The 27,061-nt window shown below is 49.6% G+C and overlaps 1 protein-coding gene across 4 annotated transcripts in view; it reads right to left on the reverse strand.

Moving 5' to 3' along the window:
- Nucleotides 1–966: 966 nt before the first annotated feature.
- Usp36 (ubiquitin specific peptidase 36) overlaps nucleotides 967–27,061 on the reverse strand; it is a 30,115-nt gene continuing 4,020 nt past the window's right edge. For 2 of the 4 annotated variants that reach the window (XM_027425521.2, XM_027425520.2), the window contains 18 exons: nucleotides 26,403–26,624; nucleotides 22,707–22,817; nucleotides 22,172–22,274; nucleotides 19,137–19,204; nucleotides 18,592–18,662; nucleotides 17,740–17,822; nucleotides 16,561–16,672; nucleotides 15,001–15,141; nucleotides 14,315–14,415; nucleotides 13,608–13,746; nucleotides 10,237–10,902; nucleotides 9,514–9,644; nucleotides 6,420–6,986; nucleotides 5,281–5,477; nucleotides 4,540–4,641; nucleotides 3,842–3,957; nucleotides 3,359–3,510; nucleotides 967–2,939 (listed from right to left, as the gene is read on the reverse strand). In XM_027425521.2, the coding sequence (XP_027281322.1) occupies nucleotides 3,379–3,510; nucleotides 3,842–3,957; nucleotides 4,540–4,641; nucleotides 5,281–5,477; nucleotides 6,420–6,986; nucleotides 9,514–9,644; nucleotides 10,237–10,902; nucleotides 13,608–13,746; nucleotides 14,315–14,415; nucleotides 15,001–15,141; nucleotides 16,561–16,672; nucleotides 17,740–17,822; nucleotides 18,592–18,662; nucleotides 19,137–19,204; nucleotides 22,172–22,274; nucleotides 22,707–22,817; nucleotides 26,403–26,624 (3,062 nt within the window). In that variant the 3' untranslated portion in view covers nucleotides 967–2,939; nucleotides 3,359–3,378. The remainder of the gene's footprint in view (nucleotides 2,940–3,358; nucleotides 3,511–3,841; nucleotides 3,958–4,539; nucleotides 4,642–5,280; nucleotides 5,478–6,419; nucleotides 6,987–9,513; nucleotides 9,645–10,236; nucleotides 10,903–13,607; nucleotides 13,747–14,314; nucleotides 14,416–15,000; nucleotides 15,142–16,560; nucleotides 16,673–17,739; nucleotides 17,823–18,591; nucleotides 18,663–19,136; nucleotides 19,205–22,171; nucleotides 22,275–22,706; nucleotides 22,818–26,402; nucleotides 26,625–27,061) is intronic. The other 2 variants (XM_035447408.1, XM_027425522.2) reach the window with 2 other exon arrangements.

The raw sequence follows: 27,061 nt of genomic DNA on the forward strand, positions 1-27,061 counted from the left end.
GGTTGGCAGAGGGTGGGGAGTCATCGTCCATGCCTGAGGTGTGGCTGCCTTGTAGTCACTCATGTAGGCAAATCCAATAAACGTTCTGGTCCCCACAGTTGGTGTAGTTTTTCCATGGTTTGTCACTGGTGTCCCGTGAGGTGGTGGACACTTGTTTATGTCTTCCCAGAAAGTGTTCCCCACAGCAGATGGTGACAACATCCTCTCTGCCTGCATGTAGTCAACTCAGATCCAAATCTTTATCCAGCCCTATTCTCGCCATCCGTGATGCAATCTCACAGGCTCTCAGCAAGAGAAACATACCTTAGTAGAAGGGCGTGGCTCTGAGTTTCCTTTCTACAGTATTCATTTAAAAATCACCCCCAACGTTTACAGAACCAGAGTTATTTTCCCCCCTCCCACCCACCTCCAGACAGGATTTCTCTGTATAACGGTGCTGGCTGTCCTGGAATTCACTTTGGAGACTAGGCTGCCCTGGAACTCAGAGATCCACTTGCCTCTGTTCCCAAGTGCTGGGATTAAAGGTGTGTGCCACCACTGCCTGTCCATCTTCATTTTTTTTTTTTTAAGATTTACTTATTTATTATGTGTACAGTGTTCAGCACCAAATCTCATTACAGATGGTTGTGAGCCACCATGTGGTTGCTGGGAATTGAACTCAGGACCTTTGGAAGAGCAGGTAGCAGCCCTCATCTTCATTCTTAAATTTAAACAAATACAACTATGGGATAAATTTAAATATAGTTGTTTAAGTATTTTTATTATTTTTCTGAAATATATGCCCAAGATGGCCTGTAACTCCTCTGCTCAAACTATGATGCTCTCTGAGAGTGAAGCATGGAGACACACCCACCTTACCTGGGGAGGCAGCCTGCCATTGCTGGGATGCATTTTTTTTTTTTTTAAATGAAAGGAAAAAGCAGACACAGAAAGAAATCACAAAAAACAAACAAACAAACAAACCAAAAAAACCCAAATGCATTGCTTTATTGCACCAAGATCTTGGCACTATCTGGGGGCTCCTGAAGAGGAAATGGAGAGTGTGGGGACCCCTGTACACATACAGATGCAGCCACACAAGGATTAGGATGAGAACAGCCCCCTAGCGACAGGCAGGTGAGCGAGAACAGAAACACCAGGGAGGTGGCCCTCTGCACATCTACTGCCAAGCACAGAGTTCAAACTGATGTGATGATCCAACCAAACGGCCACTTTTAGAAAAGCTTCAGTTATTTATGTCAGTACATGTCACCTAGACCTTTGATGATTTCTCCGGGCCCTATTCTACCCCTAGCCTGTTTCTAATGACTTCTAAGGAAGGAAAGGACTTGCCTCCACTGGCAGCAATACATAGAAGTCAGGATGTCAGTTGGGGGAACCATGCTACTCAAGACACAGTGGAAGAGATTTTGCAATGGATACTCTAGTAGACAAAGGAAGAAACCAATGTAGAGGAGACATGAGGGACACATCAGCTTCTACACAACTAGAGAATGTCACAGGAAATAACTGATACAGGAGCAAACGACAATCCCTGCCCATGAAGGTGCCTGCCTCCCTCCAAGACATGGCGCCTGCATATCCAGAACCCGGCCCACCCAACACTGATCACATTCAGCTGGAAGACTCAGCCAGCAGATCCACCATGGAACTGCTGCTCCCTCCCTTTAGAAATGAAGGGAGGGAAACAAACACCCACATGGAAACATGACCTTACCCCTCCACACAGAGAACAAAACTTTTTCCACATCTGCAGCAAGTGAGGCCCTGATTGGGCCCCTGGATAAAATGCTATGTGTGGAATTGACAAGGCAGTCCCTCCCCTCCCAAGAGGCCCAGACTGAGGAGGCCAGCCCAGAGCAGCCTAGACTCTGGGAAACAAGAGAGGCGCCTCATGAGGAAGAACCTTCTGGAACCTTCCATCTCCTGGGTGCTGTTCTGTCTTCCCTTGGAAACACCACCCTCACTAAGGAGTCTTGTTTGTTAAATCCTAAGTCTGCAAGGACAGTTTGAGCAAGACAGGAAAGGACTGTGAGTCGTACAATCATCTCAATTTCAAAGCACTCAGAAAATTGAGCAAATAAAGCCAGTATTTGCATATCAGGGAAACATATTGCTACTGGAAGCCACAGGCCTGGTCAAAAATAAATGCTTTATCATAAGTAGTAAAATAACGGAGAATTCATCTCCAAAGACCACCACCTTGACAGAGACCGGCAGGTTAGTGCAGATGCAGGAGAAGCTCATCAAAGCCACCTGGGCAGGGACAGCAGCCTTAGAAGCAGAGGCACAGAGTTCAAGGCCTCCTGTGTCTGCAGCTGCTGATCTCTAGAAGGTGTGGAGTCCTTTTGAGGAGATGCACTTGGCAGTGGGGGACAACACAGTCACCAGGGGTTCCTCCTCACTGCAGCTGACAGTCAGTCATACAGAGGCCCCTCTGAGGAGAGGCCCACAAGACAGCTCCAGCAGGAGAGCAAAGGAGGGCTCACCAGAAGAGGCACTAACATGCCACCATCCTGAGTGAAGGCCATGCTGGGAGATGCTGGCCCCAGTCTCTTGTCTCTGACAGCCCCAGACCAGTAACAGAGGGGTTTTCCTACCTAGACCCCAGGGTCTATGAGGATGTCTCCTAGGTTACTGTCAGCATGATACCACAGGCCAGGCTTTCTCTTGTGAGGTTCATTATGAATGCCACCAGAGGCCCTGAGCTGAAGCCCCAGGGCTTCTACATTGGATGTCTGTGAACAGTGGCACCAGGAGTCTCTGCCATGGCAGGTTCACAGTGCAGTGGAGCCTACACAAGGCTGCTCCTCAGATCCAAGTGGACAGTTCCCAGGATGTGACGTGACAGCTCTGGGGTGCAGTGGCGCAGGCACACTGGTCTTCCTGGTGAGAAGAGAGACCACGACAATCCTATGACATCCCTGGGTCAGTCACACCTACAGAAAGACACAAGACACACACATCAAACTCATGCACCAGACACACAAGACATTTACAAAACACATCACACATATACATCACATGCATTATACACACACACACCCCAGAACACATACTGAATGGTCACAAACACCAGACATACCACAGGCCACACATACCACATACATACCACAGACAGACAGACACCACAGACATATATATACACATATATATCTCACACTGCAGACACACAGGACAAACACCACAGATAAACACATACAACAGACCAGACTACACATGGTACACACACACACACCAGATAGACATGACAGAGCTACATACCAATGTACACACCAAATACACAGACATACATACCATAGGCAGATGCAGACCACAGACCACCACACACAGCAGACAGACACACAGCCAAGCTGACCTCTGACAAACTCAGCAAGCTCAGCGGCGATAGCTGAGGCTGGCAACTTTAGCAGGATGAGTCACAGACCAGAAGTTCCGTCTACTCTGGAGCTTCTGGAAGGCATTGACGTTTCTCTTCTTTTCTCTCTTGAACTTTTTAATTTTCTTTTCCTACAGGAGGAGTCACAGTGTCACAGTTCCCAGACAGGGCTCCTCCAAGCCTTGCAGGCTTCTTGCTGCCATACATGGCATTTGCCTTCCAGACACTAGTGCAGTTACCATGCATGGACAGCGCCCTCTGCGGGAGCTCCTGTCACCCTCACCTTCCTGAGGAAGAGACCCACACCTGCCCAGGGTACTGGATGCACAGGAGAAACAGACCAGCGGGAGGGAACCCAGGAGGCTGACTCCATCCTGGCCTCAACTGAACTGGGTGAAGCAGCATCACAAAACGCTTTCAAGTGGAGCCGTGCCCACCCATGGTCACAGCCGCACACCATACCTTCCCGCGATCGAACTCCTCATCCCAGTCGTCAAGCACAGTCTGGGTCCGGGCCAAACGGCTGTCTTTGATGGCATCCTGACTGACCGCTGAAGGCTCACCATCCCAGGTCAAAACTGTACAAGAGATGTTCTGTCAGTGCCCATGGGTCCCAGTCACCCTGCAGACTCTCCTCAGGGCTCCTTTACCACCAAGGCCCATCTACTCTAGCCACTGCAGGGTTCTGATGGCCCCTTAACAGAACAAACATGAGGGGGAGGACACATAACTTGTGGGTGTGATCACTGTGAGCTCCAATTCCAACTGCAAACTTCCTCTCTCCAACCTGTGTGCTCACTTCTTGTTCATGCTCCAAGTCTGCCTTGTAAAACACGGTCCAGGTCGGAAGTGCCAACACTAGAGCTGGCGGGCGTCATCCCCTGGCCCTTCTGAACTAGGCCCTGGGACATCCTGCTCAGCTGACCCAGGGTTTGAGCTCCCTACTTTGTCCTGCTCTTGGGCCTCCAATCTTCTGGGTCCATGGACACAATCTGCCTTTCTGCCTCTGCATGGGTCCCCTTAAAGCATATCCAGCAACTGTTTAAGTTTATAAACCTGAGCAGTGTGATCTCCACATCTCAGAGCACACCAGAATCCCCGCCCCCCACAACCTAAATGAGTCAGTCCTTAGGAAGCGACAGCCCTGCTCAGACCCATACCTTTTTTCCCATAAGCCTTATCAGACGAGTCCTGGAGCAACTCCTGAACCACATCGGGTTCTTGATCTCTGTTCCAGGCAACAAGAGGTGCTTGTCCCAGCCCTGCAATCAGAGGACACACTAAAACCAAATCACTGTAATGGCACCACAGAATGTGCTGGCAATAGATGCTCACTTCCCAGTGGTAATGCTACCCCACTGTTCAAGTCCATTCAAACAAAAAGCCAGAACCGAGACCCGATCCTCAGTCTGACAGAATGGGTGGCTAGCTCTAAGTGGAACCTACCTAGCCAGCCACAAAGGGTCTGCTGCAGCTGAGATCTTCAAGCCACTGGGTGCTTGCCCTCCCTGGGAAGAGTAGAACCACACCCACCCTTTCTCTCTCTCTGGCCTTCTGACTATACGTGAGCAGCTCTGCTCTGCCATGAGCCACTGATGACCTGCACTACAGGCCCAGAAGTGCAAGGTGGATGGAGCCTAGACTAGAGCCTGCCCTTCCTCCCTTCCTCCCTCCCTCCCTCCCTCCCTCCCTCCTCCCTCCCTCCTCTCCCTCCCTCCCTCCCTCCCTCCCAGATTGTACACTCATGACACCATGCCCAGCCATGCCCTTTCTCTGAGATGACTGTCTTAGGTATTATCGAGAGACAGAAAGCTGAACTGACATGTGATTAGTGCTCCCAGCAGCCTGACAATGAGGAACAGTACATTGCCACCTCTGTGACTGTCAGCAGGAGTCCTCACCCAGGCGGTCACTAGAAAGATGGCCATTCACTCTCAACTCAGGGGATGACGTGACACTGGGCCTCGGGCTCCTCTGGCCTTCTGGGTGCTCGTTTTCTTCTTCCTCCTGCTGTGACTCGTGTTTTCTTTTCCTCCTCTTCTTCTTCCTCTGCAAGTCTGTCCTGACTTCAGTTTCATAGTGGTCTGCAGGGGAGCAGCTGTGGGGAGCCAGAGGAGGGCGCCAGTCAGCCCTCCAGATACACCACAGGTGAGAGTTATAAGGCTGTGAGACAGCTCAGCTATTAATGGCACTCTGCACCAAGCCTGCAGACCTGAGCCTGATCCCTCACATGTGCCCATCATGGTGTGCCAGCATGCATGCTCACACGCGCACACACAGGTAAACAAACAAACATAATGTTCTGAAAAAGCTGCTGAGATGGCTCAGAGGCTAAACGTGCTTGCCATCATCCTGACAACTTGAGTTTACTCCCCAGAACCTACACGGTGGAAGGAAATAACACCTGCAAGTTGTCTTCTGATCTCTACATGCAGGCAGGCAGGCAGGCACGCAAGCACGCACAAATTAAAACAGAAAAATAAAGGACTTAGAAAGCAAAGCAGGGCTAGAGATGGCTCAGTGTTTAAGAACACTGGTTGCTTCCCAGCACACACATGGCGGATCATACAGCCTGTAACTGCAGTTCCAGGGGATCTGACACCCTCACACCAGTGCACATAAACAAGCAAACAAAGCCCCACCCCACATTCCTGAGACTGCTGGCAGTGTTCTGTGAATGGTGATTCACTCCACGCTGAGCTGAGGGAATCAGCTGCACTGTGAGGCTTGCTGTCCAGAGCGACAGCATGATACTACAGATACCACATGGTCCCTCTTACTCTATCTGGGGTATGTACACTGCACACACCGGATGTTGCTGCAACCTTATCTAAACACACAGGTGTCCCGGTGTGTTTAGCAAGAACCCTGTGTACTTGGCCTTTCTTATGCATGGCCTAGATATGGCTGTCCTCTTTCACTCGGAGGGAAACTGGCATACACTAACACAGGACACATTTTACCCCATGACAAGGCCAACCTGTATTGTTAGCCCACACCACCTGGGAAGGCTATGGGCACATCACAGCCATGCTCTTACCCATGCTGTAGAATGTTCTGGGTCAGGGTGGCTTCTTGGCTAAGTCCCTCTGATCTCTTCCTCTTCCTCCTTTTCTTGCTGCTCACATGGTGACTGTCCAGGATGTGACTCACTTGATGGCCATTTACCTGGGGATGTGTACCCTCTTCCTTCCGGCCCCTGGGACTGGAAGGCTGGTCCTGGGACGGGCCTTCCTGCTGGGGAGCTGTGTGAGCCACATCCTCCAGGCACTTCTTCTTTTTCTTCCTCTTCCTGCGTGCTGCTGCAGGTGCTCCCTCGAGGCACTGTGGGAGGTGTGTATCTATGCCCAGTCTCTGGGAATCTCCATTAGGGGTCTTTTTCCTCTTTCTGGAGGGGCTGTGCAGGGCCTTGATGGCCTCTGGTGGCTGGTGTAAGTGGGACACGACGTGCCCATTGACCTGAGGCAGGGGCATCGAGGCAGAGGAGCGGCAGCTCTGTGGCTCTGATGTCCCTAAGGGCTTGGCGCTACTACTGGACAGTGATGCAGAGTGGGGGTGGATGGAATGCTTCAGGAGAGTAGACGGTCGGGGAGCAGGTGTAACAGCCCTGTAGACAGCCAGCGGGTACAGGAGAGTCACTGTAGACGATCTGCACAAGTCATCCTTCTGCCAAACCACACCCCACCTCCCTTCACACCTTAGAGTTTGGGGGGCAAGGTGGAGTGTAAGGCCAGTTCTCTCTATGTAACTGGGGCTGGTCTAGACCTGGCTATGCAGACCAAGCTGTCCTCGAACTCAGAGATCTAATTGTCTCTGCTTCCTGAGTGCCTGAGTTAAAAGGTGACTACTGCCACACCCGGTTTACCCTAGAAATTTTTTAATTTTTTTTATTCATGAGTGCTCTATTTGCATATATGCCTGCATAACAGAGGAGGACATCAGACAGAACATGGTATCAGATCCCACTATATATGGTTGGGAGCCACCATGTGGTTGCTAGAATTGAATTCAGGACCTCTGGAAAAGCAGTCAGGGCTCTTAACTGCTTAACCATCTCTCCAGTTCTTACCCTAGAATTTTAAAAGGTTATTTTGTCTCTGTAATTCTTAGACACACAAACAAATTCCATGGTTTCTGAAGGCAGGCTAACAAAATTCAGTCCATCTAAAATCAAAGTTAATAAAAACAATACATATCTCAGTTTCTTGTTACAAAGCTTTTTTTGTAGTGCTGAAAACTGAACCTTGGGCATGCCAAGCAAGCACTGTACTACTGGGCTACACCCCCAGCACAGATCTGGGTATTATAAATTCTATTTTTTTTCCTTTTAATCTAGGCATGGTGGTCCGTACCTGCAATCACAGCACTTAGGAGGTAGAGGCAGGAAGATCAAGCAGTCAAGACCAGCCCTTAGCAGTTAGTGAGTTCAAGTGTAGCTGGTAACACTTGACAGACTGTCTTCAAACAGACTGACAGACAATAAAAAGTGTCAACACTTGCTTGTGATCCCAGAACTTAGGAAATAAGAGGCTGGAGGATCAGAAGTTCAAGGTCATCCTCCAATACACATCAAATTTGAGTCCTGCAAGGACTACAACAAAGCAAACAAGACCAGCTGGGCAACCCAACATGAGCCTCAGATAGCACTTGGGAGGCAGAGACAGGCGAGACCTGATCTCAAAACCAAACCCCAACACCCTCCCTTCCAACAATGAAATCTAAAGGCAAAACAAAGGAACCAAATCCCAATGTTTCAAATTTTCAACTCAAATGTGTCAAGAGGTGAAATAAACAAAACATCCTGTCCAGATCAATCCTCCAATCTCCAGAGGCCACAGGGTTCCCCCTTGGGGACTGAGCATTCCAACAACAGCAAAACAAGCCACACACCGTCCACAGTGATGGAGCCTGGGAACCCAATTTCACTGTAAGAAGAGTGAGGAGCGGCTTAGCACATGAGGCATGCATGCCTGTATGGTCACTGCAAAGGGAAGTGGATTTGTGGAGACTGCACTTGCCATCACCCAAACTAGAACAGACCAGCTGTGTCATCCGTACCAGTGTGACTCCAAGTGTCTGCTGGAGCTTTAAACAACATTTACACTGGGGCTGGAGAGATGGCTCAGCAGTTAAGAGCACTTGTTGCTCTTGTAGGTTCAGTTTCCAGCATCCACATGGTAGCTCACACTCCAGTTCCTGTCTTCTGACCTGTGGGCACCTAGTGCACACATGGTCAGACATACATGCAGACAAAACATTCATACACATAAATCTAAAAAGTAATTAAGACTGTTTATGCCAAGTGTGGTGGTGCACGGCTTTCACCCCAGCACTCAGGAGGCAGATGGAGGAGGATTCCCAAGTCTCAGGCCAGCCTGATCTATACAGAAAAACTATGTCTCAAACAAAAACCTGACAAGGAATCAACAATTCCGCCAATGTCTCAACATTTAAGAACATGCCAAAAATGTCATGTTGGAGGTGGAGGCAGCAAAGGAGATGCCACCCTCACAGCACCCTGGGATTGGAGGAGCCCAGCAGTGCCACAGAACCTCACTCTTGCCTCTCCTTCCTTCTTATCTCCCAGCTGCCAAGGCATTTGGGTCCCTATGAGCCCAGCTAACCATGTATCTTCTCTTGCCACTCAGCAGCACTCCCAGGGGACACAAGCACCTCACTGGACCAGGAAGATCATCTCTAGATGAGATTAAAGGGCCCTGAAGAATCCTATGGAGCCTGAGAACCCAGTCTCCCTCCTCTAGGCCTGGCATGAGGCCGGCAGGCAGTCTGGAGCCTCTGGTGCTTTGCAATGGAGCTTTGCAATGGAAGCGCAGTTGGAGACCAAGTCATGACCCTGGCAGGAAGAGGTCCCTGCAGGGGTTCACGAGCCTCTGGGCTCACAGAGCGTCTGACTTCTTGAGGGGTACAAGTCAGAACAGTGCACAGCACTCCAGGGTACCCTGTGCTGTGGCCGGCAGGTGAAAACTCAAAGACTTAGGACTATGAAGACTAAACCAGCTCTGACCAACTGAGCTTCCTTTACCAAACAGGGATGGACAAGGGGACCTCTGCCCTCGATGACCCGTGGCTCTTCACCAGCCAAGTACACCTGGGGGGCCTGTGCCCCAGCTCACCTGGTTTTACTGACAGGCCCAGTGGAGGCAACGACGGGGTGTGTGGCTTTCATGGGGTAGGTGAGGTCGGAGAATGCTGAGGGGGGAGGTGAACGGATGTCATTGCCGGTCGCCCTCCACAGGGTGCTGGCCTGCAGTTATTGACATAAATAAAAACTTGGTGGTCTAAAAAAGGTTTCCGTGAGGGAAGAGGGAAAATAAAATTGAAAAATAAATAAAAATAAAACAAAAGAGCCCAGAAAGATGAACAGGGACAGAAGGAAAAAAACAGGGAGGGGGGAGGTAGGTGGAGAGGGGATGGCAGAAGAAGAACCAGAGAGTGTTGTTGGTTAGAAATAAAGAGAAAGGAAGGACATTTCAACAAGTGTCCCAGCCCCACCCTCATCTCACTCATTGTCCTCCCCACCCTGAGCAGCCTGGTAGCCCGCAGGTCTTCCTCTGTGGCTCAACTAGCAGGCTCCATTTATAGAAAACTGGTTAGTACTCTTAGCTTAGTTTCCACCAGTAGCCTGAGATGCTGAGTAACTGGTGTCCCCTCAGAACCCACCACCTCCACCCTACACAGCCCCTTCTCAACGGACAAATTATGGGGACCCTCAGCAGGCATTCTGGCCCTCTGGACTAAAGGAGCAAAGGAAGCCATGGTCCTCCGTGATTTCCTATCTTCCTATGCTCACATCGAGTCCCAAGGCAATTCCAAAGAGGAGACCCCCACAGACCCACCTTCTTGGCCGACAGGGCCAGTTTTTTGGCTGGTGGGGGAGACATGAGGCTTGTGGGCTCAGTGGCGGTGCTGCTCAGGGCAGGGGACTTCAGCTTCACTATCTTGGGATCTACGCCATTCAGCAGAGCTTTGGAAGGGCCGGCGGTGGGGCAGTCTGTTCCCTGAGAATCACAGAAATGCGCAGCTCTGCCCTCCGTGGTCTGTGGGGCCTTGGCAGGGCCACGGCTGGCAGGGTGCTCAGGGCTCAAGCCACTCGAAGCCCCCTTCTCCAGGCCCACACCATTGCCTTCCCCCGTCAGCCTGGGCCCATTGGCAAAGGCTTTGGCCAGGAGCTTTGGTGAGGTAGAGAAGATGGTATCCCTGCTGGCCCAGGAGCCAGGCCGCTGGTTCCTGGATTCGCTGGTCCCAGGAGAGCCCTGAGAAGTGGTGGGGGGTGTGGTGAGGGACTGCGGGGGAGCTGGCTTCTTCACCTTCTTTCCAGGCTCATCCAGAATGGTGGGCATGTGTGTGGGTGTTGGGGTGAGTCTTGGGGAAGGGGACCCAGCAGGTGCCTTTGCAGGAACACATCCGTTCTGTAGCTTCAGACCTGGCATGGAGCCATTCCTGGACACAGGCGCACCAACCTCCTCAGGGGACTGCAGTCTTCTCATCACAGAGTCTTGTCGCTAAAGAGCAAGAAAGGAAGTCATCAGAGCCCAACGGAGCCCTGACTAGGGAACATGGTCAAGCCAAAGCAGGCAACCAATCAGGGGCAGCTTCTGGGAGCAAACCGGGTTCTGGCTAATGGTAAGGACTTTTGGTGCCTCAGGATTTGTATACAAAACAGGTCACACTTTATGAAAGCAACAGGGCTTCACCAAGATTTGAGAGAATGTTACAAAGCCCCATCTTGTAAGCACTGTGCTCCCCTGGGTCTCCCCGCACCCATTGCATCATGGTGCTCAAGCTAACCCTTCCTCACAGGGGACACCCTCAAAGTCTTCAGTGTCTACTGGCAGCTATGCATCTCTTGACAGCAAACAAAATGTTTGATAGTTTAGAGCCATTTTTCAAAGTTCAAGATGTCAATCTAAAACTCCTGGAAATCAAGAAGAGCAAGTTTTGAGGGCTGGAGAGATGGCTCAGTGGTAAAGAGCACTGGCTGCTCTTTTAGAAGCCTGGGTTCAATTCCCAGCATACACAGTTGGCTAACTCTCTGTAACTCCAGTTCAAGGCAGGCAACGCCTTCTGTGGCCTCTGTGTACACTGCGTGTGCATGGTGCACAGGTATGCATGCAAGCAAAACACCCGTGTGTGGAAAATAAAAATCTTTATTTTTAAAAATTAAAAAACAGGAGCCATTTTCTTCTGCTACCCAGAACTAAGGCTCACAATGCACCACAGCACACCGTGCCTCCAGAGGGCTTTCCTTCTCTACCCTTGGTTAAAGATCTAAACAGAGCGCCCCCCACCTCCCTTGCAGCCATGTCCATCACCAGAAACGATCCTGCGCTCTGCAGCAGTTTCCAAATCAAAATCTGCTTTTTGATACGCATTACTCAATGAACTAAAAAAATCCCTGCCACATCCTAAGATCAAGGACATATGAAAGCAATCCACTGTTCATAACCCTGTCATGATAGCCACTTCCTGCCTGAGCAAATACCTACTGCATCTCTCTCCTCTGTCACCACAGTCCTTACAGCTCATGCAAGGACTCACAGTCAGTACATCAAAAATAAACAAATAAATAAATAAATAAATAAGAAAATAAAATCAAGATTGTAGCCCTTTCTGTACTTAACAGCCATGTTAATAATCACCAGAAACAGGATTCCTGGGCCTTGGACCACCTTATGAACTTCAACTTATGTGGAAGGTACACATATCTCTACACACTGACAGGGCGTCCTCGGCTCTTCTCACTCTACCATCCCTACCCTCCACAGCGATCACTACAGACATGAGCTTCCTTGCACCTGTTACAGTTCTTTGAGCATGTGTGTGCTTAGGGGAAGGGGGATACACTGGGGTTGGAACCCAGGGCCTCACACAGCTAAGTAACACTAACCACCAAGCAACACCTCTCCAAGTCCCCTATTGCAAACATTTAAAAAATTTTACTGTTTTTTTTGTTACTTGTTTCGTTTTTTGTTTTTTTTAGTTTATTTATTTATTTATTTATTATGTAAACAACATTCTGCTTCCATGTATATCTGCACACCAGAAGAGGGCACCAGATCTCATAGTGGATGGTTATGAGCCACCATGTGGCTGCTGGGAATTGAACTCAGGACCTCTGGAAGAGCTCTTAACCTCTGAGCCATCTCTCCAGCCCTTGCTTCGTTTTTTTGAGGCAGGGTTTCTCTGTGTAACTGCCCTGGCTGTCCTGGAACTCAATCTGTAGACCAGGCTGGCCTCGAATTTGATCCTCCTGAGTGCTACAACTAAAGGCATGTGCCACTACCACCTTGCAATTTTTATTCTGTTTTATATTTATTTTATTTTACCTACAAAACTTTACGTTACACTTTAGCCAATTGCTACTTTTCTTACCAATTCAAAAGTTCCAAAGCCTTCTTTCAAAGGTTTAGTTACTTCTATATTTTATAATAATTTACTTTTACAAAGACTGTTTCCTGACAGGAACACATCTCTTAGGGAATGATGCTGGGTGTGACAGCTCACATCTATAATCTCTATAATCCCAGCACCCAGCAGGCAGAGGCAGAAGGAGCACTTCAAATTCAAGGCCAGCCTGGGCTATAGAGAACGGATCTGGTCTCTTTCTTCCAAAAGCTGCTTTACGAAAGTGCAGAATGGGAAGATGTGTGCTGAACTGGATCATGCAAGTAAAGCAGTCTTGCCCTCTTGGCTGTACCCGCCATTGCTTCTGCATACCCATGTTTGCCTCCTTCAACCAGGGGCAGCTCTGCAAGTGAGGCTGCTGGCTTCCCAAAGAGCTGTGATGACATCCAAATCTGCGGTTAATCATGAGGGTTAAAATCCACAAGTCCACAGATGACTAAGTTTCATTGTTGTGTATGTATATGTTTGTGTGTGTATATAAATACATCTACATTTCCACTCTGAACCATTTGAATAAACTGCAGACATGGCATCCCTTTACCCATGGGTATGTCTGTGTCTAGCACCAAAGAACTGTAAAAAACACAAGGTTGTGACTAACAACAGGACACCGGCTTTAACAGAAAACACAGTGGTTGTTTCTCTGGGAGCCAATCCAGCACTCCTGGGCAGCAACTGAGCCCTACAGTCCCATCTTTCCATTCCCAAGGCAGCTGATAACCAACGAGGCAAGGTCCCCCAGAGAAGACCCCCGAACCTCTGAAATACTAGAAGCAGAGCAGCTCTTCCACTTACACAGTACCTTTGCCATCAGCGGGGAGGAAACGACCCCATTGCCAGGGTTCTTCTTGGAGTGATCTGGAATGACACTAGGACGACTAGGAAGAGTGGAACCCACCCTGCAGACAGGGCCCTCAGGACTTTTCTTAGAGCCTGGAATTCTGCAGAGGGGAAAAAAAAGGATTGGGATTTCCCCACTCGTGCCAAGAATGCAAAACCCAGAAGAGCACTAGTGTCCCAAGGGCTTCTAGAGGCTGCCTTGCCCATCTACATCCTAAAGCCTTGGACATATGCCTGTGAGGGCACAGAGCCCTTCTGGAGCAGATCCTCAAGGAGCCAGAAAACCAAAGAGCCCCAAATCTGTCACCCAAACTCAGCAGGGTGGCATCAAGTGACAAGAACACCTCAGGGACAACAGCCTCTGCTAGTGGCTTCCCAAGGTCTGATGCATGCCCACCCCCAATGTGAGGTGGCTCTCTTCACCAGAGAAGTTGCCACACCAGGGCAAAGGCCTCATGAGGCAACAGCATAAGTAACAATTACCTGCCCATGGCTGTAGGCAGTCAGAGCCCTCCCCAGGACAGGAGCTCCTTACATGGTCTGCCCAACCATCTCCCCTCCAGCAAATTCCCAGGAGCTTAGAGTCAGGAAAGGGCTGCAGAAACCCCCTGGCCCAGGCAGAGTGTGTTGTAGGGCACAGACAACTCTAGGGAGATGGAGGCTCCTCACCGTAGGTAGAAGAGCACGTAGGCCTGCTGATTCAGAACCACCTTGACGTTGCTGGAATGGACCAAGGAGTCATTCATCTGGTACCACTGTCCATTGCTAGCCTGAGCAGAGCGGGAGACGATGGTTACAGAAAACAGCAGTCAACAGACAGGAACCAGCCACACTCTTCAATTTGGAGGCAGAGGCTCACTAAGTGTTTTCAGCCGAGCTCAAACTTTTGATCTCCCAGAAAACTGGAATTACAAAGGCATGGTTTACCATGCCCACTTGTGGACCTTAAAAAACTCCTAAAATTCACATTTATTTACTTATTTATTGGGGGGGAGGGCATGGGCATGTGCCTCAATGCAAGTGTGGAGGTCAGAGGACAATTTAAAGGGGTCAAATCTGCTCTTCCACTTTGTGGGCCCTGGGATGGAACTGAGGTGACAAGGCTTGCAGTGAGCATTTTCACCTGCTGAGCCATTCTGCTGGCCCTGGGACAATGATGGAAAATACATCTTTTATATACATATGTGGAAAGGAGGAACAAAACACAAATGCAAAGCACTGATGTTTCCCAGAAAAAAACAAAACAAAACAAAAAGTGCAAAGGACTCATTTAGATTTTATGGGTGCAGGCCACTTGCCCCAGAAGGCAGCACAAGCTCACCTCAGCTAAGCCCAGCAGTCAGGTCAACACTCACCTTCACGTAGCAGTAGTAGTGCCCAGCATGGCAGCTGTAGCCCGAGTGCACCAGGACAGCATAGAGCCCATACATGACAGGGTCACCACTGCTCTGAGACATGTATGGGCGTATGTTCAGGAACTCAGGATAGCCAACGTCCTATTTGAAAAAGGAAAGCTAAGTAACATGTTCTCAGGAGAGCAAGGGTCATATACATCCATAACCTCAGAAATGTCTGCTTTGGCCAGTGGTCACTATGTGCCCTAGGATAGACTCCAACTCTCTATGTCATCTTGTAACCTTCCCTTCCCATTTCCATCTCCCAGGTGCTGGGGTCACAGGCGTGTGTCCCAGATCCAGCTTTTCCTATGTCTTTCTATGACAGAATAAATAAAAATCTCATAAACTGATGGGGGGGGGTCCCTTCTATATACACATTTCTCTTACTGGTTGATGAATAACACACTGATTGGCCAATAGCCATGCAGGAAGCATAGGCGAGGCGACCAGATGAGGAGCAGTCTGGGGAGAGGAGGCACAGAGGAGCTACAGAGAGACACCATGCTGCCCAAGGAGTAACATACCAGATTACGAGTAAGCCACAGCCTCGTGGCAATACACAGATTAATAGAAATGGGTTAATAGTTAAGACAGAGCTAGTCAATAAGAAGCCTGAGCCATCAGCCAAACATTTATACTAAAGTAAGTCTTTGTGTGCTTATTTGGGGCAAAGCAGCTGTGGGCCCAGGCGGGACAGAAACCTCCATCTTCAATAAACCAATATATACACAATGGATTCATAGCCCTGATCCAACTTTGTTATAATACATACTCTTCAGAGTCTAACAGACCAGTGGTTCACACACTGGAGTCCTCTGAACTACTGCCCAGAAGACCTAAGCTCCTTAAGATGCTGGCACAGCACTTTCCCCAGTAACTGTGTGCATGTCCAGTTCAGGAGGATTTTGCTTGGTTCTTTTCATTACATTTTATCTACGGGGCTGTGAGCATGTACATGGCATGACACTCCTGTGGAGACCGGAGGACAAATTTCAGAAATCAGTTCTTTTATACCAAGTAGGCTCCAGAGATCGAGCCCAGGTCACTGGGCTTGGTGTAGGTGCCTTTACACACTGGACCATGTCACCACTCTAGACGACGATAATAAATCCTCTGAGAGAGTCAAGACTGGATACAGCTTCTATAGCAGGGAGGTGGTTCTGTGACCCTTTAATTTCAGCACCCAGGAAGCAGAGGGCAGGCAGTCTCTGTGAGTTTATGTCTAAGGGGACTGCAGAGATGGCTCAGCAGTTAAGAGCACTTGCTGCTCTCGCAGAGGACCCAGGTTCAATTCTCAGTACCCACATGACAGCTCACAAATGCCTGTAACTACTGTTCCAGGGAAATCTAACACCACTTCTGGCCTCTGAGGGCACTAGGCCTACAGGTGGTGCACAGATAAACCTGGAGGCAAAACATTCATATACATAAAATAGAAATTTCTAAAGATAGAAATGCAGATTCCCAAGGCCTCTCCCTGTACAGAGCAGCCTGGATGTCAGCAGGGGGCGCACTCACCTTAGTGATCTTGCCCCCACTAAAGTTGGCAAAGCGCTTGAGTGACAGAGTTAGGACATTGGATGTTCTATGGATGGTGAAGCGCTTGCTGGCTGGAACCTTCTTCTTACACCTAAGGGCGAACGGAAAAGCTTCTGGAGTGCTCGGCAGGTGTGACAGGAAAGGCCTGTGCCTACCGGCACCTAAAACCAAAATCCACATGCTGTAACCTAGACAGTCAAAAGTCCCAAAGCAAGAAGACCCCCCCCTCGACCAGGAGCCTAAGTGACAGGTGCAAAAGATTGTGAAACAGGAAAGAAGCACAGGGTCAATGTGGCCACACAGGAGGTGGGAGCACTATGGAGACAAATGAAAAACGGGCAGGAAGCAGACCAGAGCAAGCAAAGGGATAAAGAAAAAAAAAGAAAAAAAAAAATAAACAAAACTCAAAAAGCCCAATGTAGCTGGGCATGGTGGATCTCTGTGAATGAGGCCAGCCTGGTCTACAGAGCACGTTCTAGGACAGCCAGGGCTACATGGTGAGACTTGATCTCAAAACAAAAGCCCAATGCAGTGTTAATCCCGGTACTTAGGAAGTAGGGCAGGTAGCTCTGTGAGTGTGAAGCCAGTCAGGGCTACATAGTGAGACCCTGCCTCAAAACAAAAACACAAATTAAAAAAGCAGTACTGTGACAGGAACCCTGAAAAACAAGAGTGAAGGAACTTTTGGTGGCTGCAGCTTCAGAAAGATGACCCCAATGCCAGCACCCTAGGATGTGCCTCAGAGGACAACTGTTTGCACCAAGACAGAAAGATGACCTGACCCCTAAAAGCAGGAGCTATACACAGGTCTCATTTAAGATGCAAGACAGCAGAGTGGAGGGTTCTCCATTGTGTCATCTGAGGGGAACTACGGGTCAGACCCTCTGCCTCTCCATGACAGTTTCCACCATAGACAATAGGGAAAACAACACACTGCTCTTCAACATGCTAATACATGTGGAGCCTCTGTCCCCAGGACAGGTAAGGGGCAAGCAGCAGTTATGGACAGGTGCTATGGGCCTCAGGCTGCTGGTGGGCCAGTTCCATAAGCCAGATGAAGGACACTGAGGAAGTGTGAGCACTGGCCGTCCCTGAGGGAGGCAACTTTTCATTCAGGTACCCTGAATGGTCACTTTCTTGCAAGCAAACGACACTTACTTAGCACACATATAGGCGTTCTCTCCACTCAGGACATCTGGTTTCACAAAAAGTTCCAGTGCGCGCACGATATTTGCAGCTTGCTGAGGAGGACGAAAATGGAACAGGATGAGCAGCAAAAGAAAAAAGCCTGACTCGAGAAGCCCCAGATTTCAGGTCTCTCCAGGCTGACGGAGCAAGTGATAAAACCTGACTTGCATAAAAATTGGCCTTGCTAACCCAGCCCACCCCCACCCAACTAGCAGGAGCAGACAGTGACCTCTCTAGAGGTGACAGGTGACAGCCATGTGAGATCTTTCGCTGTGACTGCAGCTGGGGTGACTCAGAAACTCAAGGTCCCAGCAAAGGCAAGGATAGGCTGACAGCAAAGGGGAATAATGGGCTGTCTACTCCAAAGACTGTCCCCAGCATGTCACACATTTCTCAAGCCCCACTGTCACTGCTGATGCCCCAGAACACAAAACTCAGTGTTATTTTTTACTTTTTTTTTTTTTGCAGATGTTCTTTTTTATTTGAATTAGAAACAAGATTGTTTTACATGTCAATCCCAGTTCCCTCTCCCTCCCCTCCTTCCCTACCACCCCCCCCAGCTAAAACCCTGCCTATCCCATACCCTTTCTGCTCCCCCTGGAGGGTGTATTTTTTACCCTTTAACTGGAAGGGAAAGGCAAGACATCACAAATGTGGGCTTCTCCGTGCTCTGTGCAGCAGAGGCAAGCACACGGCAGCAAAAAGGCCACAGGAGAGCCCAGCGCCCTTATCCACTCTACTCTGACTCACACCTTTCTTGCTGGTGAGCCCTCTTGCCCCTCTCCCGTCACCCCAGGAACACAGAGCACTGCCCGAGCGTACCCGAATCTCCAGGGCTATGTCCAAGTAGGGGTCGTATGTGTCGGAGACGCTCTTGCACACGGAGCACTTCACTGCAATGGAACACAGAGGCAGTGGGCAGCGTGATCCACGAGAGCACCACCTAGGGCCAGCGCCTACAACATTCAAGTCATCTCTCACAAAAGATGACTGTCCCATCAATTGCAGACACATATGTGGATCAAGCTAGGTTCTTTTATCAGGCCTTGCCTGTCCATCTGTCTGGCCACTGCCACAGGACAGTGAGCAAGCCCTCTGCAGCAGAATACAGGCCTCACCCCAAGAACAGAGGAGAGCTAAGGAAGAGCTACATCATCACTTCACACAATGCGTCTCCAACTCCCTCAGCAGACAGTCCTACAGTAGACAAGGGCAGCCAGGCAGAAAGACAAGGCCTGGGACCTCCAGCCCCCACCACGTGCTCACATTCTCAGTTAGGGGCATGCCTCATCTATCTGGGGACGCTGAGGACTTCCTGGCTCAATGTGCAGATCTGCTTGGCCAGGGTAGAGAATGCATCTGCTTACCTCGGGACCTGAGATAGCCTCCAAAGATCTGATGCACCAGGGTAGTAGCCTGTGTCTGCCGATCCAACCTAAAAGGAAGTCACAGCCGTAGGAGGACGGTACAGCACAGCGAGGCAAGCTATTCATAGCCAGGTCCCCACCCCTCTAGTCTCCACAGATCAGCTGCCCTAAGCCCCCAGAAGCATTCCTAAACTCTTCATAGGACCTCTATCTACTTGGGCCCCCACTCCCACAACCGTCTCAGCAAGCAACTTCGCTTAACCACCCTACCCTCTCTCTTCTATGACACTGCTCACAAGACACTGGGGCAGCCAGCACTAAGCCACACTGACTAGCACCTTCTTTGCCTGGCCAAGACAACAGTAGTTCCTCCTGCTCAGCATTCTACTTGGCTGAACCTGCCACAGTCACTCTCCAGCACTAGTTATAGCCCTGGAGTATTCACTACAAGACTATGGCAACGGGAGGGTGTGGCCAGCTCCCAGCTGACTGCTGACTCCCCCCAGGTGCTACATCCTCAGCCCACACGTGGGGGCCTCCCAAGGCCATCTCCTATGGACAACACCACCCAGCCGGGTCCTAAGCTGAACAGTTCAATGCCCTTGAATGGATGATGGTGCCAGGGTTTACTGTGAACTAAGATGCTCATCACCAAAACATTTGGAGAACAAATTTTTGTTGTGCAATGATAGGTGATGAAGAAATATGAACCACCACTATTAATAAAAGAGCCAATCAACTGCACATCAACAGGTGCAACAGCCCTTTCATACACTGAGACTCATGGCAACTGCTCAGAGACTGGAGCAGAGACTCAAATGCAGCTCCAACCTGGCCCAGGGGCAGGGGCTATGAGAACTGAAGGTGTAGGCAGCAGGCTCTGAAAGCATGCGAAGACGGCAAAGGGACAAACAGACATCCTGACAGACAGGCATCTTGACACTTGGTGGGGAAGGGTAAAAAGGGGACATTCAGGATATCCCCCAAGCCCAAAACTATGAGCAGTGACATATTTGGGACTCTGGAAAAAGCCATCAATGCAAGAAGGCATACTTCACGCTGCCTGGTGCAGGCAAAGGACAAGTGGACTCCAGAGTAAAGACTCAGGCAGCTTCAATCTGTGCACAGGGGTTCTGCACTGAAAATGGCAACAGACGAAAAGGGGAACCCTGTCAGTGAAAACCACCCCCAGGTACAGGGAAAAAGAGTGACAACCAAGTCTAAACCGAACTGAACAGCCAGAGACACTTAGAGCCAGAAGAAAAATCCTGAACAGAAAACTTCAAATAAACCAACACACGCTAAAGACAAAGTAAGATAAAATAAGGATCTCCTTTTGGGTTGGAGAGAAAACTCAGTGGCTAAGGGAGATTGGCTGCTCTTGCAGAGGACCCTGCTTCAGCACCCGTGCCAGGTGGCTCACAACTGCCTGTAACTCCAGTTCCAGGGGCTCTGACAGCCTCCTCTGGACACCATGGGAATCCCCATACACCACATCCACTCACACAGACACACACACACATAAACATGATAAAAATAAATCTTAAAAAAAAAAAAAAGAAAGAAAGAAGAGGCACCAGGCATGATGGTGCACACCATAATCCCAAAAGGATCAAGAATTCAAGGGCTACTCAATACCCTGTCTCAAAGGAAAAAAAAAAAAGGAGCCAGGTGGTGATGGTCATCTTTAATCCCAGCACTGGGGAGGCAGAGATAGGCGGATATGAGTACCAGGCCAACCTGGTCTATAAAAAAATCAAAACAAAAACAAAAAAAAAGAGAAAAGAGCCTGTTCAGGTGAGACTGGACCTAGGCCTACAGACAGGAAAGCCATCAGAGACCAGAACTGTGGTAAAATGTCACAGAACTAACGAAAGAACCTGCAAAAAGTCAGCAACACAGAACAGCAGCCCCAGAGATCACAGCAAAGAGGGTGAGAGCCACTTCGGTCAGTCAGATCACCTTCCAGATACTCCAGAAGGATTCGGTTACAAGGCTGGTCCTTAGACTAATGCCACCTCCTATGAGTGAGCAACAGCCCCGTCCAAGGAGTACCTGCGGCACAGAGTATCCATCTAGGGGAGTGACCATGTGGGCAAACAGTGCCAGGGAGGTGCCATGCTGCTGGACTCCTTCTCTGGGAAATGAGGCAGCAGAATCAAGAGCTGGAGGCCAGGTTAGGCCACACAGACCCTGATACAACACCAAAAATGAAAAGAAAACCACCTAGCATCAAACAGAGTAAGATCTTTAAGAATTATAATTTTTCACATGCTGCTTTCCTCCATCCTTTCATTTTCACAGAAGTGTGAGCCCTCTCCTCCCTTCTCTAAGTGTGAGCCCCCTCCTTCTCTAAGTGTGAGCCCCCTCCTTCTCTAAGTGTGAGCCCCCTCCTCCCTTCTCTAAGTGTGAGCCCCCTCCTTCTCTAAGTGTGAGCCCCCTCCTTCCTTCTCTAAATGTGAACTCCTACCTCCCTTCTCTAAGTGTGAGCCCCTTCCTTCCTTCCTTCCTTCCTTCCTTCCTTCCTTCCTTCCTTCCTTCCGTGTGAGTCCTCTCCCTTCTCTAAGTGTGAACTCCTACCTCCCTTCTCTAAGTGTGAGCCCCCTCCTTCTCTAAGTGTGAGCCCCCTCCTCCCTTCTCTAAGTGTGAACCCCCTCCTTCTCTAAGTGTGAGCCCCCTCCTTCTCTAAGTGTGAACCCCCTCCTTCTCTAAGTGTGAGCCCCCTCCTTCTCTAAGTGTGAACCCCCTCCTCCCTTCTCTAAGTGTGAGCCCCCTCCTCCCTTCTCTATGTGTGAGCCCCCTCCTTCCTTCTCTAAGTGTGAACTCCTTCCTTCCTTCCCTAAGTGTGAGTCCCCACTTATTTCTCTATTTCAAAGTAATGAGTGGTTTTGGAGAGACTGGATGAGTTCACAGGTGAACTTAGCCCTTCCTCTCTGCAGAGCTTAACGGCCCAGGCTACAGGGCACCAGCTAGTCAGGTGCTTGAGCGCCAATGCCTTCTCAGAAGATGGCCTAGAGGGGAGGTGAGATACATACTTAGCACAGCCGTTCAGGCAGGCTTTCTGCATGGCATCGATGGTATACCGCAGGAATTCGTGCGCATCCTCCTGGTTCCCGAAGCGGAAGTGCCGGGCGATCTCTGGAGGAAGCAGGGAAGGATGGACGCTAGGTCAACTGCTTGAGGTCACCTTCCCAAGAGCCAGCACACCATGTCAGGGCGTTACAACCTTTCTGCCATGTGACTGGAAGGCAGGGTCTCCACAGCACTTACAGCAGCTCTGCTGTCAGCACATAGCTGCCCCCACCCCACCCCACCCCCAGCTTTCATGCTCACCTGCTCTCCACCTGGCTAAAACCCAACTAACTACTCTTCCAAGTAGTGCCCAGAAGAAAGCCTTCCTTCAGTAACAACATGGAGCCCATGTGTCTGCACCAACTACCTGCATCGCTGTATGGGACTTTCCACAAGCAAGGATTCCTGACACTTCATTCATGGCTTTCCTCCTTCCTGCAACCACAGAGCTAGCACCTGGCAGATACTTGACCGAAAAGACCCAAAACCCATGCTTACTTTTCAGGTCTCTGATGAAGGACACAGGCTTGATGGCGTTGCCGCTGTTGGCAAAGGCCTGGACCATGTGGTTTTGCATGACGCACAGCATGCAGAAGCTCCCTTGGTGACCTGTAGTGGGCAAGAGGCAGCGTGAGGGTGAGACACCCCTACTCCACGTGCAGAGTCAAAACAACCCAGGATTCGTATGACAGCAAAGACAAGTTCAACAGAAGCTTAGACTAGCACGCCACGGACCAGATGGCCTGCCTCCTGCTCTATACCCATGGCTCGGTTCTCATTAGACACTACAATGGAACAGGATACATTCCTGCCTTTGAAACTGTGACTTTAAAATAGAGAAGCTGCAACTGGCTCTGGGAGTCTCTTAAGTGAAACACTGATTATCACAATTCAACTCCCCACAATCCTTCACCCATGGGGGCCCTGACCTTGAATGAGGCGTGACTGATCCAATCTGTGTGCTTACTGCAACACACGAACAATACCATCACAGTCGGAGGTTAACACACTCAGCAAGGCATGCTGGCTATATCACACGCTTGCAATTTGCTTTCCTCGGGTCCATACTGCCCACCCAGCTCTTCCCCTGGCCCTACAGCTCAAACATCCCACAAATCGACAGACAGATCTGCTTACGGCGCCCACCCCTAGCAAACTGCCGTCTCACTTCTGCTGCCGCCACTGCTCTCCTTATGCGCTAAAAATAGATCTCAGGACCAAAAGAATCTGTCAACTTTGTGAGAACTCAAGTTACAACTCGGAATCTCGGTTACCTGGCACAGGTTAGCTGCCAGTTGCCCTGGTGGGCATACCTTCAACTCTGAGACAGCCCCCAAACATGATGTTTCAAGCCAATCTTGTCACACAAAATCCAACCCAAACCAATGAGTCCCCTCTCAGGAACTGAGACCAGTGTATTAGCCCCTCACCCCCAGCACTGGCTGTCCCTGGGTGGGCAGGTGCTGTTCTCAGGACAGGTGGCCCACACAGAGGACACGGACCACAGCTGTGGTATGCCCCGCTTGCCAACACCACAGTGCAGCTCATGAGGCAAACCAAGATGCAGTTATTCCACCATTTAACTAACTAAATCAACCCACAAAGTTGACAAATGGCTGGAAAAGACTCCTGTGGAACAATCAGAAATGGAGGAAGACTCTACAGGAAAAGAATGGATAAGAAAAGAACAGAAAAAAGCACTTAAGTAAGGCTTGGGTAGGAGGATCTTACCACCAAGACCATGAGGTCAAGACAACAGTCTGAAAACAATTACAGCACCTCCGTCCTTCCTTTCTGAGCTGCTAATATTTTTAGCAACGCTAGAGGTTGAACCATAGACCCCACACGTGATGGACAAGGACACAGTCACTCTTTTAAGTAACAGAACGTCCTTGAACTCATCATGCAACCCAACACCATGTTAACACCATTCCTATCCCCTGTCCACTCGCCTCTGGATCCAGCCTGACCTGACTCCTAACTGTTTAACCACCACCCTCCACCCGTGACTGCCTGCCTGCCTTCCTTTCTCTTTCTTCTTTTTATTTTCCTGAGACATGACTTCTCTGTGTAGCTCTGGCTGTCCTGGAACTCACTGTGTAGACCAGGCTGGCCTTGAAATCACAGAGATCCACCTGCCTCTGCCATTCTTTTCTTTTTCTTTAAAGTTTCATTATCTATGGCCTGGGGACATGCTTAGTGGGTCTGGGTGCTTGCTGTGAAAGCTAGAAGACCTGATTTCAAAGCTCCAACACTCATGCTGGGCATGGCCACCTATGCCAGAAATCCCAGCCTTGCGGGCACTGAGACAGGCAGACTGATCCCAGGAGCTTGCCAACCCATCATCCCAGCCTAGTGAGATCCTGGTTCAGTGAGCAATCCTGCCTCAAAAAACAAGCTAGAAAGTGACAAACATTCAGTGTACGCCTCTGTTCCTCTGCACGTGCTTACATCATCTGCTTGTGCATGTGAACACACACACACACACACACACACACACACACCTTGTGTGTTTTCTGCAACTTTCTTGCCCACTGGACATTATGTTACTAAGATTCACTGGGAAGCAGAAATATACTTACATGCACTGTTTTTTGGGTTTTTTAAAAAGATTTATTTATTTTTATTTTATGTGTAATGGGTATTTGACCTGCACGAGTCTTTATGTATCATGTGTATTCTGGCTGCCCTTGGATGTCAAAAGGGAGTGTCAGATCCCCTGTAACTGGAGTTACAGATGGTTGTGAGCCACCATGTAGGTGCTGGGAATTGAACCCAGGTTCTCCATAAGAGCAGTCCATGAGCCACTTTATGAGACTAATTCAGCTCCAGCTGAGGATGGGCTCTTGGTTGTTTTTCAATACAAAAATCTTTCTCCAAAAAAAAAAAAAAAAAAAAAAAGAACTTAAGTATTTGGGTTTAGTGATTTATGCAGGAATACTGTTTTTCTTTCTTTTTTGCTTGTTTTTCAACACAGAATTTTACTATGTAGCCCTGGCTGGCCAGGAATGCACTATGTAGACCAGGCTGGCCTTGAATTCACGAGATCTGCCTCTGCCTACCAAGAGCTGGGATTAAAGGCATGTGCCACCGTGCCTGGGTAGAACACTGTTTTGAGAGCACTCTCCTCCCCTAGCACAGTCTTACACAGAGGTGGTCACTCGGCCACCCACGCTACACTGTCCATTACAGCATACACTGTAGAGGATACCAAGTGGGCGTGGCTAGAGTACCCCTTATAATACACTTACAAGGTCACCATCTAGAATAACGCTTCACTGCTTTGTGTGCATTATCAGAAGGGAAAGGCCCTTCTCCTGCTACTCTAAGAGGTTCTGCTGTCATCACCATCCATTTTTCAGGTGAGCATCCTCTTTTACTCTTCCACTACAGTGACTTCTTGACCACCTAGATAGGAAAACTCACAGCCATCCCGTGCCAGGTGACATCACACCAGGCCTTTGACAGAATCCATTTCACCCTTAGAGCTATGTGCGGAAGTTGGTATTAGTCTGTAAAATAGGGACAGGAGGCAGAAGAAAGCCCTAGAACATTCTAGAGACACAGCTGTTTTGCAGCAGAACTGGGGCACAGGCAGGTGGGAGGCTCTCTCAGCACGCAGAGCCCACAGCATCTGTGGGAGGATTTCCTACACTGTGCCTGTGCTCTCAGGAGGAACCCAAGTTTCTCCATATGATTTCCACAGCTGCCCAAGGTGCTTTCGTTTTAGGTAACAAGTTCAGACCATCTCATTAGTAAGGCAGGATGGTGACAAGCTAGTGAGTATCACCTTTCTGCTCACTAGGAGAGCTACTGAAGGAATAACAAGAGCTACCTCTGGTAAGTCTCAGCGCTCCAGTTACTTCACCCAATTTTAATTTCTACTTTGGGGCATGTTTTGCCATGTATATGAAACATACCGGTTCAGTATACACATAAAATAGTTGGAACAGACACTGTGTGGAGGTATCTTTCAAAAACCCTTCTCTCTAGAGAACATAACCCTGCCTCAGTGAGACCCCAGGTGAACTTTCCCTCGCTGTGTCTGTCAATCACCAGGTTCCAATAGCTTCAACTGTCAGACAGATAGACTGACAGCCCCTTAGGCACAGGGTTTATCTAGCTGGTGTTAAAGTGAGGAAAGTGCTTGTTTCAGCTGACTCACAGCAAAGTCCCCCAGTAAGGCCCACTCACAGCTCCGGGCGTGCTCCTTGGAGAGCAGGTAGTTGGCCAGAGGCGGCGTGTAGGTTAAGCACTGAATGGTGGAGTTCAGGAAGCAGGTGTTACCCAGGTTGTGCAGCCCTGCACCAACACGGAAGACACGCTCCCACCTTAGCGATAGTCTTTCCATAGGGAAGAGCACTTTCTGTGGGGCAGGGACTCCATCGCCTCCACTTCCAGACACACGCTCGGTGCCTAGAAGAGAAAGATGAGACCAGGTCATCCCAGGGACCTTCCATGCTCAGTCCAGAGCTCAATGAAGCCCCCCTGTGGTCCCAGCTCTGTGACATACTGCGTACCAAGGAATCCACCCACTTCTGTATTTTCACCCCTCACTTTCTCGCCCCCACCCCAAATTAACTGTGCATAGGTGTACTCGAGAGTAAAATGGCATGTGTGTCGGGGTCAGAGGACAACTTTTAGGAGTCAATTCTTCACTCCTCACAGTGCTGAGGCAGAGTGTCTCCTACTCCAGGCTATCTGTCCCTGAGCTTCCTTCTGGTCCTCTTGTCTCCTCCCCCATCTCACTGAAGGTGTGCTAGCGTTACAGGTACACTGGAGCACCCAAATCTGCCATTTGTGTGGGTTTGAGTTGCAGGCTCCCGTAGCTAATGCTTTCAATGGCTGAGCTA

Source organism: Cricetulus griseus, chromosome 7, assembly GCF_003668045.3.
Source record: "Cricetulus griseus strain 17A/GY chromosome 7, alternate assembly CriGri-PICRH-1.0, whole genome shotgun sequence".
NCBI classification, from domain to species: domain Eukaryota; kingdom Metazoa; phylum Chordata; class Mammalia; order Rodentia; family Cricetidae; genus Cricetulus; species Cricetulus griseus.